This window comes from Diabrotica virgifera, chromosome 5 (assembly GCF_917563875.1).
Source record: "Diabrotica virgifera virgifera chromosome 5, PGI_DIABVI_V3a".
Classification (NCBI taxonomy): domain Eukaryota; kingdom Metazoa; phylum Arthropoda; class Insecta; order Coleoptera; family Chrysomelidae; genus Diabrotica; species Diabrotica virgifera.
Genome location: NC_065447.1, coordinates 136,604,090 through 136,624,020, shown reverse-complemented (window position 1 = coordinate 136,624,020; position 19,931 = coordinate 136,604,090). Strand labels below are relative to the sequence as shown.

At 32.3% G+C, this 19,931-nt stretch overlaps 2 protein-coding genes across 9 annotated transcripts in view; one reads left to right on the top strand and one right to left on the bottom strand.

Annotated features, from left to right (window-relative positions):
- LOC114333699 (A disintegrin and metalloproteinase with thrombospondin motifs 16) overlaps nt 1–19,931 on the bottom strand; it is a 764,845-nt gene that overhangs the window by 33,017 nt on the left and 711,897 nt on the right. For all 5 annotated transcript variants that reach the window (XM_050650343.1, XM_050650342.1, XM_050650341.1 and 2 more), the window contains exons 10-12: nt 15,968–16,094; nt 15,679–15,843; nt 3,225–3,351 (exon numbers count right to left, since the gene is read on the bottom strand). In XM_050650343.1, coding sequence (XP_050506300.1) covers nt 3,225–3,351; nt 15,679–15,843; nt 15,968–16,094 — 419 coding nt within the window. The remainder of the gene's footprint in view (nt 1–3,224; nt 3,352–15,678; nt 15,844–15,967; nt 16,095–19,931) is intronic.
- The window catches only part of LOC114333696 (homologous-pairing protein 2 homolog), a 168,517-nt gene that overhangs the window by 117,028 nt on the left and 31,558 nt on the right, over nt 1–19,931 (top strand). For 3 of the 4 annotated variants that reach the window (XM_050650353.1, XM_050650352.1, XM_050650351.1), the window contains exon 2: nt 3,396–3,532. The exons of the other annotated variant lie outside the window; for it this stretch is intronic. The gene's annotated coding sequence lies outside the window, so the exon portion shown is untranslated. The remainder of the gene's footprint in view (nt 1–3,395; nt 3,533–19,931) is intronic. 4 annotated transcript variants of the gene reach the window in all.

Genomic DNA, 19,931 nt, shown 5'->3' with positions numbered 1-19,931 from the left:
GAAAGTCATCACTTTTATAATTTTTAAAACATTAATTGTCATTAATGTCACTGAATGTATTTTTTCATAGCAACGAAGGGCATCTGACTTAATATACTTGACGACGGGAAATTATCAAAAATTATCAATTTAATTTAGATTTCTGTAGCTTTCTATTGGTCAGAATCTCCTATGAATGAAATAATCGAATTAACATAATTCTTGCTGGCATGTTAATAATGGTTGATTAAAATTCCAACGATATTTAGCTGATCTATTTTAGGATGGAAAAACTGTGAAATAATGCAAAGCGAATATAAAGCTATATTAATAGCTATACAGTATGGTGCAAATGTTTTTGAATAAATTCGTTATTTCGTAAGCCAGGAAAAATCCCGAAACAGGTCGATTTTTATTTTTAAATTATGATTTTTGGACATATATAATACTAGTGACGTCATCCTTCTGGGCGTGATGACGTAATCGATGATTTTTTAAATGGTAATAGGGGTTGTGTGCTAGCTCGTTTGAATGGCTATTCAATTATCTATTTTCAATAATATAAACATTAACATAATTATTTCTACAGTCCAAGAAAAATTTTTTTGGATTAAATTAATTGACACAAAAAGAATAATGTATGTAATTTATTTAATTCAAAATACATTCTACTGCTATCAGAAAACAGAAAAAAAATGTTTTTTTTTATAAATATACATTACCTTTCGCTTAATTTCAATGTTTAAGCTGTTACCCATCTGCCTCTTGGTAGTTAGAATATTGAATTTAAGCGAAAAGCAAAGCGTACTTATCAAATAAAATGAAATTTTTTTTTGTTTTCTGACAGCAGTAGAATGTATTTTGAATTAAATAAATTACATACATTCTTCTTTTTGTGTCAATTAATTTAATTCAAAATTATTTTTCTTGAACACCCTGTGTAAATAATTATGTCAGTGTTTATAATATTAGGTACTGAATAGAGAATTGAATAACCTTTCATATGAGCTAGCAGCACACGACACCTATTCTTAGTGACGTCATCACTCTTAAGTGGATGACGTCACTAGTATGATATATATGTCAAAAAATCATAGTTCAAAAATAAAAATCGACCGGTTTCAGGATTTTCCCTTGGCTGGCTTACGAAATAACGAGATTATTACAAATATTTGCATAATACTGCATAAAGGGGTCCGGACAAATAATCCTCGGAAAAATAATCCCGGACAAAAATCCCCACAAATTATCCGTGGACAGAAAATCCCCAGACAAAAAATTCTCATAAAATATTCCCACAAATAATCCCCACAAATAATCCCCGGACAAATAATCCCCGGACAAAAAATCCTCATAAAAAATCCCGGACAAATAATCCCCACAAATTTCTTTGTACAAAATATCCCCACAAAAAATACCGGACAAAAAATCCCCAAGAAATATTTTCTGGCGAATAGTTCTCTAAAAGTTTTTCCGTGAATGCAATCGACGAAAATGTTTTTCAGCCTCAGTGCACGAGAGCAGATATATTAGTATAAGATTTTGTATGTCTCAAAACAATTGAAATTTCCATTAATTTCAATTCCAATGCCAGAGCCACGCATCGCTAGGAAAGTTATACATATTTTCGATTCTTTTGACTTTTTTGATGCTTTTGGGAACAAAGGACATCGCACACATCTTATGGAAAAAATGTCACTCAAATTCAATAAAATTATACGAATAGATTCGTTTTAAATTAACGGTCAAATCTTATCATTGCGCTAACTCTTAATTATGATTAATTACGGCGCAAATTGCAATTAAAGTTTATCGAAATCACATTTTTGGAGTTAGTAAAACTGTCAGTTACAATCACTATTGCTCTGGGTGCTATTTAAAAGAGCTTAAACCCCGCTGGGCCTAAGCGGATTAGTGAAACTAATCCGCTGATTTATGGAGTACCGACAATTTGGGTATTATAAAATATTTTTTCTCTCTCTAACTTATGTACGTATCCATTTGATTTCAGATTTATTTATATCAATTTCTGCTCTTATTATTGAAAATATGGAGTTGGCGCAATGATAAGATTTGACCGTTAATTTAAAACGAATCTATTCGTATAAATTTTATTGAATTTGAGTGACATTATATTTTCCATAAGATGTGTGCGATGTCCTTTATGGGCATTACTATTCGATATCCGGTTTTAAAAAAAAACCTTAATGAAGGATCTGCGTGCATCCATAAAAAAACTTTAAAAATTTATCCAAAAATCAAACCAGACATAGCTGTTCGGGGAGAGGTCAGATAGGAAAAGGGTCTGTAGGACGGCCTAGAAATAGGTGGAAAGATGCCGTCAGAGAAGTTCCGGAGAAAATGGGAGTTAGGCAATGGGAAATAGTGGCACATGACCGACAAACATGGAAGGCAATAGAGAACATAATACAGTCACCAGTGCTATCCCCTCTACTCGCGCTGGTCGACTATTCCCTGATGGTTTCAAACCGTTTGAAACTGATGCTAGAACAAACCTAATAGTAAACGCGGCAAAGACTCTCGAAGAGTTATAACGCCAATGATGATGATGATGACTAAATATTTTTGACGTTAAATTTACAAAAAGAACAGGTTTTTTTGCATTACAACCAAGATTATCGTTTTTAGGACAAGCAGTTATCATCACGAATAGGCAATGTTTTGAACAGAGTTATTCAAACCAGGGTGAGCAATAGACTTAAGAGAATAATTATAACACTATAATTCCCACCGCCAAAAAACTCACAATTTTGGAATTCGAAATTTTGTAATAGAAATTAAAATTCATGTTTAATTTTAATTGCTATCACTATTTTCGTGCCGAAAAGAGGTTTCATTTCGATTGCTATAACTCTAATGCACTGAGGCTGAAAAACATTTGCCTCGATTGCATTCACGGGAAAACTTTTAGAAAACTATTCGGCAGCAAATATTTTTTGGGGATTTTTTGTGGGGATATTTTGTAAAAAAAAAATTGTGGGGATTATTTGTCCGGGATTTTCTGTGAGGATTTTTTGTCCGGGGATTATTTGTCCGGGGGTTATTTGTGGGGATTATTTGTGGGGATTTTTTGTGGGGATTTTTTGTCTGGGAATTTTTTGTCCAGAGATAATTTGTGGGGATTTTTTGTCCGGGATTATTTGTCCTAGCTTCAGAAATACAGAAAAAACGTTCTGATTAAAATGCAATGTATAAAAGTATTTATAATAAATAAATATACTTACAAAGCAAGCACTTGTTCCTCTATCTCTTCTACATTGGGCATCTAAAGTTAGTAGTTTTCCAGGTAACACTCTCGGTAGGCTTTCATCTTCATGAGGGGCGTTGTATAAACATGTAGCCGTGTCACCACTGTAAACAACAAACAAAAGATAATCATTAATACTTTGTTTTAGGAGGACAATCCTGACTACAGTGCGATAAACACAGGCCTTATTCAGCTAGAATCCAAGTTTCACTAATTTGATAATTAAGAGTAACTTTATCAAAGCAGTGGTAATCAAAAGTGCCAGTGAAGATCAGACCCGAAAAAGTAAGGATACGAAAGTCTGTTTACATAATTTTAGTTTGTAATGTCATAATCTAATACAAATTGTGTACCTACTTATACTCCGTTTGAAAATTATTGATAGCACCGTTTTTACAACGCAGGTCATTTGTATTTTATGTTGCATTGTATTCGTATATGTTTATGACTTCGAATACAATGCAACATGAAATACAAATGAGCTGCGTCGTAAAAACTGTGCTATCAGTAAATTTCAAATGGACTATAATTTTGTTAATTTAATAGTCATGCAATTATCATTGCAACGGTAACGATAATACTCACAATAACAAACGTTGTACTTAGTGAGCAGCTCACCATTTTTCCATCAAAAGAGCAAGAGGTGATATAGTTTCCTTAAATGGTATGAAATTGAAGAATATCTCTTAGCCAATAGAAATAATGTTAATGCAAAGAACATCTTATTCTGCTCAAGAAAACATAATAGTACCTTTTCAGTAAAACTATTGTTTTGATGAGTTCATGAATCAACACCAAGGAATAATGTTAATTATACATATTTCAGTCGACCACAAACCTTAGACCAAAGCGGTCGCATTTCGCCCAGATAATTTTAAAATATTTTATACTGTAACCGTTAATGTGATTTTAATTATTTAAATGTGTTTTTAATATCATCTATTCGAATGACCCGGTACATGTTTTAAAAATATTAAACTCAGTTTTTATTATTGATAAATTGAAAGTGATTCCAATGACAAAACGGAAAAAACTCCCAGCAAAATGGACTACAATATTACTTCGCCGTTTCCACCGATGCAGCCAGCTCAGAATTTATACGGAGTTCCAATACCAGCGATGATTCAGCCAGGCCAATTTACAACTCAGCCAGTGGCGTACGCTCCGCAAATTCAGATCAACAACGACCAACTAGTACAAGGTAACGTTTTATTTTCTCAGGTTTTACCCACACCATATTACCAAACAACACAACAACCCCTATACTTTAGCAATATCCCACACTTGCCAAACAAAAAAAACCAAGAAAATAGTCAAGACGAAGAATGGAAAACTGTAGAAAATACTAAGAAAAGAGTCAGACTTAGCCCTGAACACAGAGTAACTAAACAGACCAAAATTAATGACTACTGGCTAAATTCACCTGTACATACATCAAATTGATTTGAGGAGTTGCCTAATGACGCAGATAACGAAGCAAAAAATGAAGAAGAATGGAGTGAAAAATGTGACCCCACTCACCACACTATTAAATAATATAGCCAAAAATGGATACGAAATAAAAGTTTTAAATCATGATCAAGTTAAAATACAACCTAAAGAAAAAGAAAATTATAGTACAATATCTAAAACTTTAACTGAGAAAAAATAGAATTCCATACATTTAGGCCTCGTGATGAACGCAGCTTCAGAGTCGTATTAAAACACATGCACTACTCAGCCAATCTGACAGAATTAAAAAAAGAAATCGAAAAGCTGGGACACTCAGTAGTAAATATGTGGAACATTAAAAATTACAAAACTTTTAACCTTTATCAATGTTCTTCATTGACTTAGTCAGCAGAAAATAATAAAACAATTTACGACGTTGAACATTTTCTAAACTACAAAATTAAATTTGAACCACCATACACAAGGAGGGAAATTCCACAGTGCAGTAGATGTCAAAGATATGCGCATACAAAAAAATACTGTCAACATAGGCCCAGATGTGTAAAATGCACCGGAGATCATGCTACTGAACACTGTACAAGAAAAGAAAGATCTGACGATGTTCAGTGCATTCTTTGCGAAGGAAACCACCTGGCAAATTATAAAGGATGTCCTATATATAAGGAACTGCAGAAAAAAACATATCCACCCCTACGGCAAAAAGAACCTACAACCACACAAACGAGTAATATTGGAAGAACCATCAATCCAGGCATTAGCTACTCACAAGCAGTAACAAACCAAGTATTTCAAGCAAGCACATCTCAGAATACTTTACAAGCACCAAATTTAACACACCCTACTCCTGCTAACGACCTGTCTGAACTAAAATCGATGTTTAAAGGATTTTCGGAACAACTGTCCACACTGCTAAACCTCCTAACGATAGTCGTCAATAATTTAACAAAATGAATAAGTTATTAAAAATTGCACTTTGGAACGCCAACGGGCTTGCCAAACATTGTCTTAAGGTAAAAACTTTCATCATTAGTCACGAAATTGATATAATGTTAATATCAGAAACTCACTTCACAAGTAGAAGCTACTTTAAAATACCTAAATACACAACTTACAATACTAGACACCCAGATGGTACAGCCCATGGTGGAACTGCTATTATAATCAACAACAATATTAAACACTACGAGACTAATGACTTTAAAAAAGACTACTTGCAGGCTACTAACATAGTTATTGAAGATTGGCATCGCTCACTAACAATCTCTGCAGTCTATTGCCCACCAATACACAAGATAAAAAAAGGACAATTTGAAGAATTTTTTAAAACATTGGGTAACAGATTCCTGGCTGGAGGAGATTACAACTCTAAACATACACATTGGGGATCAAGATTAATCACCCCAAAAGGACGACAGCTTCTAGCGGCTATGAATAGTAACAACTACTCATATATTTCCAGTGGTGAACCTACTTATTGGCCAACCGACATGAACAAAATACCAGATCTACTTGACTTCTGCGTAACAAAAGGAATTCCAAAAAGATTGCAAAGAATTGAATCTTGCTTTGACCTTTCCTCGGATCACTCGCCTGTATTGATCACGATAAGTACTGAACTTGTTGAGATACAGCTACCAACGAAACTGGACAACAAATATACGGAATGGGAAAGGTTTCGTAGGGTGATTGAGGACAGCCTAAACCTAAACATACCTTTAAAAACAAACTATGAAATAGATGAAGCCATACAAAACTTTAACGTAATTATACAGGAAGCAATCTGGCAAACAACACCCCTAAAAAACACGACGCTTATGAAACAAGAGCTACCAACCATAATCAGACAAAAAATCATATAAAAACGAAATTTAAGAAAAACATGGCAAAGAACGCACGCGCCTCAGGACAAAACCAGACTCAACCAGGCTACACTTCAACTCAAAACTCTCCTAAATAACTACAAAAACGATGGGATGAAAGAATATCTTAGCAATCTATCAGCAACAGAAAGTACAGACTATTCTCTGTGGAAGGCTACGAAAAAGTTTAAACGACCTCAATCAACCAACCCTCCTATTCGCGCAGAAAACGGCGAATGGGCCAAAAGCAATAAAGAAAAATCAGAAGTGTTTGCAAAATATCTCACAGACGTCTTTCAACCTTTCCCCGCTGAGAATAATCAAAACTTTGAAGCATCCATCCAACAATTTTTAGAATTTCCATACCAGTTAGAACTTCCACCGGAAAAGTTTAAGGTAAACGAAGTGATCAAAATAATACAAAATCTTAAATCGAAAAAGTCCCCAGGCTTCGATCTTATAACCAGTAAAATTATTAAACAACTGCCCAGGAAAGGAATTGTGTACCTCACTCAATTATTCAATGCAGTATTAAGAACCGCATATTTCCCTCTCCTCTGGAAAGTCGCAAAAATTATACTAATTCCCAAACCAGGTAAGCCTCTGGAAGGTGTCAAATTATATCGACCCATAAGCTTACTGCCGATAGTGTCAAAGATCCTAGAAAAACTGATACTCTCAAGAATTCAACCACTCCTATCAGATCGAGAACTAATCCTTGTACACCAGTTTGGATTCAGATCATAACACGCAACCATAGAACAGGTTCATCGGATATTCAGAACTGTTAGTCGAGCATTGGAAGACAAAATGTACTGCACTGCCGCCTTTCTAGACATCTCGCAAGCATTCGATAAAGTCTGGCACACAGGCTTTCTATACAAATTAAAAAAATGCTTCCTCTCACTCACTTCCTAATTTTAAAATCCTACCTCCATAACCGTTACTTTTTTGTACAACATAGAGATGAGCGCACGTTTCTATTTCCAGTTGGATCCGGAGTTCCACAGGGCAGTGTTCTGGGGCCAGTGTTATACCTATTGTATACAGCGGACTTACCAACAAACTTTCAAACCACGACAGCTACATATGCAGATGACACAGCAGTGATGGCAGTACATCAGGACCCATGGATAGCTTCTCAACTTCTGCAAATCAGCCTCAACAAAATGCAAACATGGCTAAAACGGTGGCGTTTTCAAACAAATGAAACAAAGTCGGTTCATATTACCTTCACAAACCGTAAAGGTTACTGTCCGCCTGTATATATCAACAACCACCAACTAAAACAGCAAGCAACAGTCAAATACCTTGTAATGCGCCTAGACCAAAGATTAAACTGGAGAACACACATTTTTATGAAGCATAAACAACTTGGTCTCAAATTACACAGTATTTACTGGCTGATTGCTCACAAATCATCACTTTCGATGAAAAATAAAGTACTGGTCTACAAAGCAATTTTGAAGCCAATATGGAGTCACGGGATCCAACTTTGGGGTACTGCATCAAACTCCAATATCGAAATCTTGGAGAGGTTCCAGTCGAAGGTTCTTCGAATAATCACAAATGCCCCATGGTATGTTGCAAATAATATTATTAGACGCGATCTAGAAAGTGCAACACTAAAAGAAGAAATTACTAACTTCGCACGGAAATACGAAGACAGACTGACACAACATCCAAATGTACTAGCCAGAATGACCTGATGAGACAACCAGTCAGACGAAGACTTAGACGAAATACACCTAGTGATTTACCATCGCGATTTTAGTTATATGTGCCGTAATTCCCAGAGACAATAGTATATTATTCAACGAGCATGTAATGATGGCTATTACTCACGATGATGAAGTTTGCGACACGAGCCGTAGGCGAGTGTCGTAATTCATCAGAGTGAGTAATAGCCATTACATGCAAGTAGAATACTATACTTTTTCTACGACCTCTTTTTATTTTAATTAGTAGTTTAATTATCAACTACTCGAGATTTAAATTATAATAAAGACGAAGCAAGTTTTCAATCCTAATAGTAAATTAATAATATTGAAAAATATTAAAAATCACTAAAAGATTTTTAAATTGAAAACTTATTGGTACATTTTCATGGTAACTCCTCCAAGACTTCTATAATTTGCAAGTCATATGGATGCTGCAGTGAAGACGAAAGGGAAGGAATTCTACACCTTGCAATTCACATCCCCCGTCTGCAGCCGGCAAAGTTCCAACTGAAAAATGCACCTGGTTACTCTACGGAGTAATACGAGTGTGCGATGTGTGGTTGCGATGTGTGGGAAAACCTCTCGATGCAATTTAGTTGGAGTATGGAGAACAGTGCCTACGTTTCTTCTGATGAAGCTCCAATAAGAGCAGAAAATCGCGGTTAAAGGAACTGGACTGCACTCCGTATTCTAATTAAAAAGTAAGATTGGTTTGCCTTCGCATTGCAACCGAATAAAAATGGTACACATTTTTATTTTAAATTATAATAATTTACAAAAATACTTAAATACTGTGTACTCCCAGGCTGAATAATTGGTTGTCTACTATTACCAAATTCTTATTTATTGTAAAAATACAACAAGAAGTAGTCAATCCAAGTTCTATTAGTTTCTGAAAAATTATAAGCATAAATATGTACCTACTGTCAGTGAATCTAATAAATAGGAAATGGCTATTGTCGGTGGACATATTTCATATAGTTATAATGTGTATTTACTTTTAACTATATTTAATATAATAATATAACTATATATAATATGTTATAATACATATATTGTAACACAATATAACTTGAAAAGTAAACACAATATTAGTTACAAATTCCAATTGAAACACAAACAAACTGCGCTAATGTCACTGTCACTAATAGAAATGATAAACGTCAAAATTTTTAGTAAACAAGCTATAAACGTAAAAAATATACTGACATTGTTACAGTTAAAATTCATTTAAAGATATTTAGAAATTAATTATTGATATAAATTACAATAATTGTTGTATCAAATAAACAAATTTTAAGTAATTTTATTTGCAGACGATTAATATTAAAAGTGGCATGCGCCACTTGAATCTAACTTCAGCCCGTGAGTAATGACCCGTGATTAACTTCAGCCCGTGAGTAATGAACTATTACTCACGGGTACAGTAATGAGTGCTATTATCTATGAAAAAATAGCGAATAATGAGCATATTATTAAACGGTCGTAGAAAAACAATTTTATATCTATGTAAAATATTTGTAAAGAAAATGATTAATGAATCATTTTCTCCAAGTCACCTACACTAGTGGTCACAACATTTACTCATTGTAACTTGTTTTACAGATTGTAAATAAATTGGGAGGTTAAATAAAAAAAATTATACATAGTTAATGGAGAACAAGTTTAAACTAGTTAATTAATAATACCTAGAAAACGTTTACTGGTATCTAATGCCTGCCCATCTATCCCACACGAGATTCTGGAACAACTTAGGTTTAAACTAAACTTAATCTTATTTTCGTTAGAATTATCATTCAATCTTCGCTTGTCCTCTGCTGGACATAGATCTCCCTCGTAATTTTCCATTTATTTTGATCTTATGCCTATCTATTCGATAGAATAAATTCCTCTAATCCAGTATGCAAACATATTTTTTAAGTTTTCGTCGTCAGTCAATAATCGCCCTCAATAATTGTACGTATATCTTCACTCTGCACCATTTTCCCGAATCTTTTGTTGTGTCACACGATAATAGAAGTTATCGCATTTTTATGTTTCAATGAAAGCCAATAAGGCACTCATTGTAATCAAAAAAGCCATGTTGTTAATAGTGCCCAAATCATAAGAATGTGTCTTTAAAATTTCAAAAGAATACAACATCAACTTCTGAATTACTTGCATTAAAAGCAACGACACATTTAACGGAAAAGCCCAATAAAAATGGATTGAATAAAGAAAGAGTCGAGAAAACATTTCAAACATCGATAGAAACTGATGTTACAAGTGCCAAACGGAACGTTCCAGATACTGAAACACTAAGAAAGTATTAGAACAACCTTGTATCCCCCGGAAATAAATCATTTACAATGACAAAGCTAAATCATTCCTAAGTGCCACCAAAAAGTCTGCACCAGGACTAGATGTCAACCTCGTAAGTTTTCTTCTAAATCTCCCAAATAATGCCAAAGTATATCTCGTTAACCTCTAGGACAAGATTTGAAATAGCCCAGAGTTTCCCTCAAAATGGACAAAGGAGATTAACCTACCTTTGTTGTAACCAGCCAAAACACGAAATGAATCATATAGATTTTATAATATTTTACAAATCTGTAAAATATTAAAACCAATGACAAATAATAGTTATTTATGTACCAAGTCAGTAAAGTGACTCTTTATCGAACGAGTCTGATATTATGAGCGGAGGGGGCGAAGCGAGCGAGGCGAGTAACAGACGAGTTCGATAAAGAGTCTTTACTGACGTGGTGCATACAAAATTTTATCGGCAATCAAAAAAGATTAACACAATTTAAGAATTTTTTAATTTTAGACGAGATAAATATTTCGTATGACAGTAATGACAGATGACTTTTGCATGATGGCCGGTTTCGATGTTTAATCGATAATTATCAATATTGAATACCTAATTATTAAATCTGTAAAGTTTTGATTTAATTTGTATGGATACAATTGCAAAATTCTACTTTTTGACATAAATTGAATTAATAATACCGTAAATTTTGTACAATATTTTTAATAATTAAAGTAAATAAATTTTAAGTTCACTCAAATAAATAATCGATTATTGCCATCGACCACGTACATTCAATCTCGGTTAATTTGATTAATAATAGCGGCAGGTAAAGTAAAATTCTTCTTTCAGTACAATAAATTGTTACTTTACTGCCGCAAATGAGGGCAAATGAGGACAATAATGAATGCCTTTAGTGACGGTTGGCGATAAAAGATTTTTATGGTTTCTAGAAAAACAACTTAATAATTAACTAGCAAATTTGATTTGGTAGAAATAGGTCAATTTTGGATAATTTAATAGATTTCAGAATCAGAAATACATGAAAGTTTCGCTATCAAGCAGAAATATCTTGTTGTATTTTTTGACATAACAAAAGGACTCGACTCAGCTTTCAGATAGGATATTTGAAACACATGACATATTTTAAACACATTGGGCTTTATTCACAATTTTCATTCAACAGCAAATGGGAATTTAAAGTCCGTGTAAATGGTACTACATCAAGAATTATAATAAAAATGAAATGGAACTCCACAAAGATCTGTTTTAAGTGCTATTTTTGATGAATAAGCAAAATATAACATTACGTTAGGTACCTATAAAACAAAATTCTTTTCGATACAAAAATCTTGCAATGTCCAGTCACCTAGAGATTGGTCTAAAGCTGTGGGACTATAATTTATTACAACCAAAACAAAATATATATTCTCGAAATGTCGCCTTTCTACAAATCCAAAAACTATCTATAAATCTTACCAAACCTTAATTTAATGCGAACTTTGTGTAACAATAATTGGAGATCAGATTTTAAAAGCCTTATTTAGATTTACAAATCAGATGTACGATCCAACACTTGATTATTTATCGACAGTTTACTCCTCTGCCAAGAAAATAATACTTACTCAATTGACAATTATAGAGAATATAGCAATAACAAATACTTCACGAGCTTTTAGTATCAGCCCTATTGAAAGATGATTAACCTGCGAACAACCTTTAAAATTCAAAAGAACGTATCTTTAGATAGCTAACATTCAAGACTTCAAGAGATGAAGTTGCATCACTCTCTTCATCATAGCATTGGTGAGCGTTTTGGTGAAATTTATTAAAAAACAAAAATCAGACAGACCTTACATTCTATGAGAGAATTAGAAGATATTTGTTATATTATATAGGTATATATATTCTATCTGGAAAATTGTACTCAATTCTGCAAGTGTGAATTTATATGAACAACCACATCCTCTTAAAACCCCTGATAATTACTAACTGTCTCAGTGCATTACATACGATAAAACAGCTTTATATAAAAAATCCATAGTCCATCTAATAAAACATCAATATTATTACATCGAAAAGATGACAAATAGCAAGTTCGTTTATCATAAATTATACCACAGATTCTGGGGTCAAAAATAGGTTGATTGAACCTGACTTACCTTAGTACAAATGTGCACATAAAAAAAGTTTCAGCCCTTTGAAGTTACATAATGAAAATCAATTTTTCCAATATATCGAAAATTATTAATGATTTCTTTTTTAAATGGACATGTGCCATTCTTATGGCAGGGGCCATATGTGCCATATGTGCCATTCTTATGGCAAATTATAGTGAAATTTGTGCACCCCATAAAAATTTTATGGGGGTTTTGTTCCCTTAAACCCCCCTAAACTTTTGTGTATGGTCCTATTAAATTATTATTGTAGGTACTACTATTATAGGCTATTGATTATGTTCAAAATAAGAGAGCTAAAAGGAACTACAACGTTAACGGGATTTTAATGTCTCATATAGTCAACGGACCTTTAAATGTGAAAAAACCGCGGAGTGCTAACATTTAAATGGGTGAGTTTTTGAGAAATAGGTGAATTAGTCCCTAGGCACAGGGTGAATTAGGGTGAGTGCTATGCACTTTTGGTACAAAGACGTCTACAGGAAAATTGTTTCAGGTTAAATTTACTATCGAAATATTACATTTTAAAGTCAAAAATATTTTTATTTACAAAAATATATTCAAAATAAAAGCAAAAAAACAACACGAAAGAAAGCAATTTTGTTTTTTGTCCCATAACTTTTTTCTACGGGGATATAGGTATAGACATTGCTTCAGCAAAAAATAACTTACATTCTTTCTCTTTAAAATGACGTTTAATAGAAATCTCTAGGATTTATATTTTCCGAAATAGGATTTTTCAAAATTCGCCGCTTACAGCATTTTTGGGCCATTTTCCCCATTATTTCGCAAACATTGTTCTGTAACTTTTTTTACGCATTTCTAGGTATATGCAAGGGTACATTTATTAGAAAGAGGAGTCAATTACCTTTAAAATTGTCTATGTCTATTTTATAAGGTTGCTTGACTATGTTGAAGCAAGTTCTGCTTTTTCAAGCTTATACACTTTTAATGATTTTTGATATTTTTTATGATTATTTTTTAAATTTCTCATTATAACTTTTTTTCTTGCAAATTTAGGGATATACATTGTATAATAGAAAACAACATATTTTCTTTACTTTAAAATGGTGTATTCCAAAAAAAATCTAGGACTATTTTTAAACAAGGTATCCGTAGGATATCCAAGAGTATCCGTAATTTGAAATAATTTTAAACTTGTTTATTTTTTTTTCAATTAGAAGAACATAATTGCATATTATAATATAATTTTTAATTCCAAATAATTTTTCTTAATAACACTTGTTGATATTGTGAAATATAAAGGACTTTACTCCTGAGCAAATTCATATTTTTTAACATACCTCGTACACTATTAATAAAATTTTATATCTGATGATTCCATTTTAGGTTTCAGACTAGGCAGAGCATTTTATAAAGAATAACTTTTTTTCATAAAATTAATACCAAAATAGTTTTCCATATGGTTCCAACTATTGCATGTGTATATTATGTCACACTTTGAAAAAGCATATCTTGTTTAAAAATAGTCCTAGAATTTGTTACAGTACACCATTTTAAAGTAAAGAAAATGAGCTTTCCTTTTTGTTATACAATGTATATACCCAAATATACAATAAAAAAAGTTATAATGAGAAATTTAAAAATATTCGTAAAATATATAAAAAATCAAAAGTATAAAATTTTGAAAAACCATATCTTGCTTAAATATAGCCACACGGTCTTCTACGACAGAACATTTTAAGGATAATTGACTTTTCTTTCTACTAAATGTACCATTGCGTATACCTAGAGATGCGTAGAAAAAAGTTACAGAACAATGTTTGCGAAGTAACAAGGAAAATATTCCAAAATTGCTGTGAGTGGCGAAATTTGAAAAATCATATTTTGGAAATTATAAATCACAGGGACTTCTACCAAACACCAGTTTAAAGAGGAAGGATAGAAGTTTTTTTTTTCTGTAAAGCAATGCCTTTACCTATATCCCCGTGAAAAAAAGTTATGGGGCAAAAAACAAAATTGCTATCTTTCATGTTTTTTTCTTGCTTTTTTTTTGGAAACATTTTTGTAAAAAAACATGTTTTTGACTTTAAAATGTGATATTTCGATAGTAAATTTAACCTGAAACAATTTTGCTATAGACGTGTTTGCACTATATGTGCATAGAACTCACTCTAATTCGCCCTGTGCCCAGGGACTAATTCACCCCTTTCTCAAAAACGCACCCATTTAAATGGTAGCACTCCGCGGTTTTTTCAAATATAGAGGTCCATTGACTATATGAAACAATAAAACGCTGTTAACGGTGTAGTTCCTTTCTAAAATACATGATCAATAGCCTATTACTTAAACACAATGTCTTAGTACTTTCTCGATAAGTCAGTGTTTATCGAGATATTTCGAATATTTGTCAAATAGAAATTTTACTAATGGTACCGCAATAATAGTTTAATTGGAACGTACACACATTTAAGGGGTTTAAAGGAACGAAACCCCCATAAAAATTTTATATAAACACATTAAACAAGAATCCGCATCTCGATAAAAACTGGCTTATCGAAAAAATACAAAGAGGCAAACAAGTTTTAAAAAGATTTTGTTTAACTAATGGTACTATAATAATAATTTAATTGGAACGTACACAAAACTTTGGGGGGTTTAAGGGAACAAAACCCCATACAATTTTTATGGGCCGTAAAAATTTCACCGTCATTTTTTTTAAGGTGTTCCTGCTATAAGAATGCCACATGTCCATTTTCAATAAAAAATCTCTGAAAATTTTCGATATATGAAAAAAAATCGATTTTCATTTTGTAACTTCAAAGGGCTGTAACTTTTTTTTGTGTGCACTATTGTATATAGGTAAGTGAGGTTCAATCAACTTATTTTTGACCCCAGAATCTGTGGTATAATTTATGACCAATCTTTTCGTGACAGCCTGTATAATATAGTATATTGTAAAAGAGCTTACTTTAGAAAATGGTGAAAACTGGCTATACTACAAGAAGACCATCTAAATCCTCTTTCAGTGTGTCTTAAATCGGACATAATGAAGCCGTCAGTCCATTGACACTTTTCAGCACCTGGTCCACCTAGGTATGATGGCGGTGGACTACCGTCATGGACAGCTCCTAACCTATAGAAAAATATGATTTTAATGAGTTTTAATAACTGTATTGTTACTAACTTAGTTCTACAATAGATTTACGGTATAAAATAATTTTGTAACAAATAATAATAATAATAATCAAATGTCTTACAAATGTCCAACTTCATGGGCCGCCACAATAATACCACTGAATCCGCCAGTGTCTTCTATGATGGCAACAGAATTGACCTTTTCTAACCGTTTGTTCACCACACATGCTCCTCCGACGTATGCAAAGCCTGATAAACATTCATTTATTTGAATACTTTTTGTTGTTATACTTTCCTTAACCCATCACCAAGCAGAGCCATTCTGCAACTTCACCTATCGAAGCTTCTGCAGTAAAGGTATGCCTTAAAGCTACTTTGATTATTGGATTAGTCAAAGCTTCTAAAGATGGTAAAAAGAAGAACCAGAACAATAAATTTATTTAAATGTTTTTCCCAAAAATAAAATTAGTAATTGACAAAATGTAATAAATAGGAATAATGGCAAGGTCATATTAAATACAACGCAATTGTACTGAAACAAATTTTGTAAATCGGATTGACGAGTTGTTAAAAAAACATAAAATGTAAATAAAAAAGCTACATAATATTGATGCATCTTATGAAAACGTTGATCGAGTTTAATTTAACATAGGTAAAAATTTTTCCAGTCGGTATAGTCAGTTGGCTGAGGCGCAGTCGATCGACAAGTTTAGTGGATTTGCTATAGAGGTTCGAGCCCCAGCCCGGTCATTTGAAATTAATAAAAAGGCCAACGTCGTAGTATAAAATGCAATAGAATCTACGATTTGGTCTGGAATAAACTGGTATCAGAACGGCCTATGGAGGAGTGGTACGACAAGGGATAAGGGCTTGCGGCTTGGTGATACACCTCCATAGATCCCTACCGAAGGGCGTTGACGCCTAATAACGGTATATATATATATATATATATATATATATATATATATATATATATATATATATATATATAGTAAATTTAATTTTAATAGTAATTTTTCCACAGAAACATTGAGGAATGATAATTTAAACACTTCGGACTTTTGAATATAAAATATTTGTTTCTTTATAAAATATTTGTTTATTTTAAATTTAATGATCAAATAATATACTTAGGGCCGGTTTAACCAACAACAAATAAATCAGTGAATAGTTGTTATTCGTCGAATTATTTATTAGTCGATTATATTTTTATTGTGTTTCAATATAATTTTGACAATTTTAAGTTAAAATGACGAATTTTCTTTGTTATCGATATTTAAAACGAGATTAACTTGTAAATTTATTCGAAGAGTAAGTAAGTATATATTTCTTTGATAAATTAATTAAATGGGTCTTATTTCACGTCTGTGAAACATAGATTAAAAATTTTTCTAAAGGTAATACACGGTCGTATCCACAATAAATGCGAGGAATACCTAAGTGACACACAGTTTGGCTTCCGTAACGGGTTGGGAACGAGTGAGGTATTGTTTGGGATGAACGTACTTGCTCAAAGATGTCGAGATATATCTGTAGACATATACTTTTGTTTTATTGACCTCCAAAAGGCATTTGATCGTGTTAAGCACTCTATATTGATCGAAGTTCTAAAAGACATTGGCTTGGATGGCAGAGATGTTCGAATAATAATTGCAAGTTTATTTTGGAATCAAACAACATCAGTTTTAGTAGATGGTGTGGAATCACAGGCTCTTAATATTAAAAGAGGAGTACGGCAGGGATGCCTCTTGTCACCCCTGCTTTTTAAAGTTTACTCCGAAAAATTTTCAGAAATGCATTTTCTGAAAAATAAGCAGGAATAATTTGTGAACGGTGAAGTCATCAATAATTTGTGGTATGCGGATGATACAGTACTCCTAGCTTCTATATAGTCAAGAAGATCTGCAAACACTACTTGATAGTGTCGTTAAGAGTTGTAGAGAGGCAGGTCTGGATCTGAACATACGGAAAACCAAATTTAATTGTTATTACCAAATATCAATTTCATCGAATCCTTTTGGAATAAATTTTTTAGACGTATCTCATCGAATAAACAGTTTTTATCTCTTGTTATTTTTTTCGAAAAAATCTTTTCTTTTTGAGTTATTTGCAATTTGTTGTTGAAAAATTGCCTTAATTATCGATTTTTGCAATTGTTTTTCCAAAAACTACTAAATGAATTGCAAACTTTATAACGTTTAAACTCTAAAATACAAGAAAAAGAACGTTTTGACAGGGATAAATATTTTATATCTATGCTGAAAACATAGACACAAATAAATCGAATATGCCTTTGAGCAGTTTACCGCGGTTGTGTACAGCGCTTACGGCAAAATTATGTTTAACAAAATAGAAACCACCTATCCTTGTCAAAATATTTTCTCAAATTTTTGAATGTAAAATATTTTTAATTCCCTATATTCCCAATTCTTAAAAATTACTGTAGTTAATTTCGTAATGACACAATTAGTACATTCTTTCACGGTTTTTGCTGTAAATTTTAAAGAACCGCTTGGATTGACATGGAATTTGGCATACGCATATCTAACATGTCAAAGAAAAAAAGTGATATGGTGCCGATGTGTGCTTTTGCCCTAGGGGTGAGTTTCACCCCATCTCGGGGTTGAAAAAATATATGTCACAAGATAAGTCCCGAAATGGATAAACTGACTAATTTTAAGCAACTTTTGTTCTATAGAGTTTTTTCACCAAATAAATACTTTTCGAGTTATTTGCAAGTGAATATGTTCATTTTTCAACAAAATAACCACGTTTTTAGACGGTTTTTCGCAAATACTCAAAACCTAGGCATTTTGTCGAAAAAAATAGTCTTACCAAAACTATAGCCTATAAAAAAGTAAAAAAAAACGGTGTATATATTAGGTCTCTATACCTAGCAAAAGCAGAGTTATAGCTAATGAAAAATAGGTTCATATTCGAAAAATTCCAAATAGAATAATTCTATGTGAAATATCCAAATAATGAAGCATTCTTATAGTGTTATAAAAAAACTTTCTAGCATCAAATGTAACCAAGTTACGCTCAAAATAAAGTTGGTCCCTTTTGTTTTGGCAAAAAAAAATCAGGAAGATCACCCCACAATTAGCAATTTAAATGAAATTAATCGTTACCGCTTCACAAGTTACTTTACGTATTATGTAAAAATTGTCTGGCTAATTGGTCTTTACCAAAGCCATCAAATTAAATAAAAAAAAAATAAAATAACTTTACGTATGTTGTGTTTATACGATCTGTCAGTTTCATCGATTCAAAGTGCTTATTTTTGAAAAAATTTAGTTTTAAAGTAAAATTTTTAAAAATTTTAATTTTGAAAAAAATGCTTTTTTTAAAAATAACTTAAAAATTGTTAGAGATATCAAAAATCTCAAACAATAAAAAAAGTCGGCTTTACTTTTCTGAATATTTTGTATTTTTTTGTTTTTCTGTAAGACAAAAATTGGTTAAGATTCAGTGTTTCTAAATTTGCATACGCTCGTGATAAGTGACTCGTTCAAGCCCTTTTAACTACAGCTCTTTCAAAAATCAGGACTTTGAACCGATGAAACTTACAGATCATATGATCAATAAATACGCGAGTAAAAAACTTGTGAAGTGGTAACAATTAAGTTCATTTGAAATGCTAATTAGGGGGTGATTTTTCCGATTTCTTACCAATAAAAGGGACCAACTTTATTTTGAGCGTAACTTGTTTACATTTGATGCTAAAATTTTTTTTGAAAAACAAAAATAAGCATTTTTTAAACACTTTAAAAAAGTTAAAATGAGTTTTTCCCAAAAAAGTGCTTCGTGTTTTGGTTATGGCACGTTAAAATATTCGATTTGGAATTTGACGAATATGAACCTATTTTTCATTAGCTATAACTCTGCTTCTACTAGGTATAGTGACCTAATATATACACCATGTTTTTCACTTTTTTACGTGCTATATTTTTGATAAGAATTTTTTTTCGACCAAATACTTACTTTCTGAGTTATTTGCGAAAAACCGTCTGAAACCGTGGTTATTTTGTAAAAAAATTAACATATTCACTCGCAAATAACTCGAAAAGTATTAACTTGGTGAAA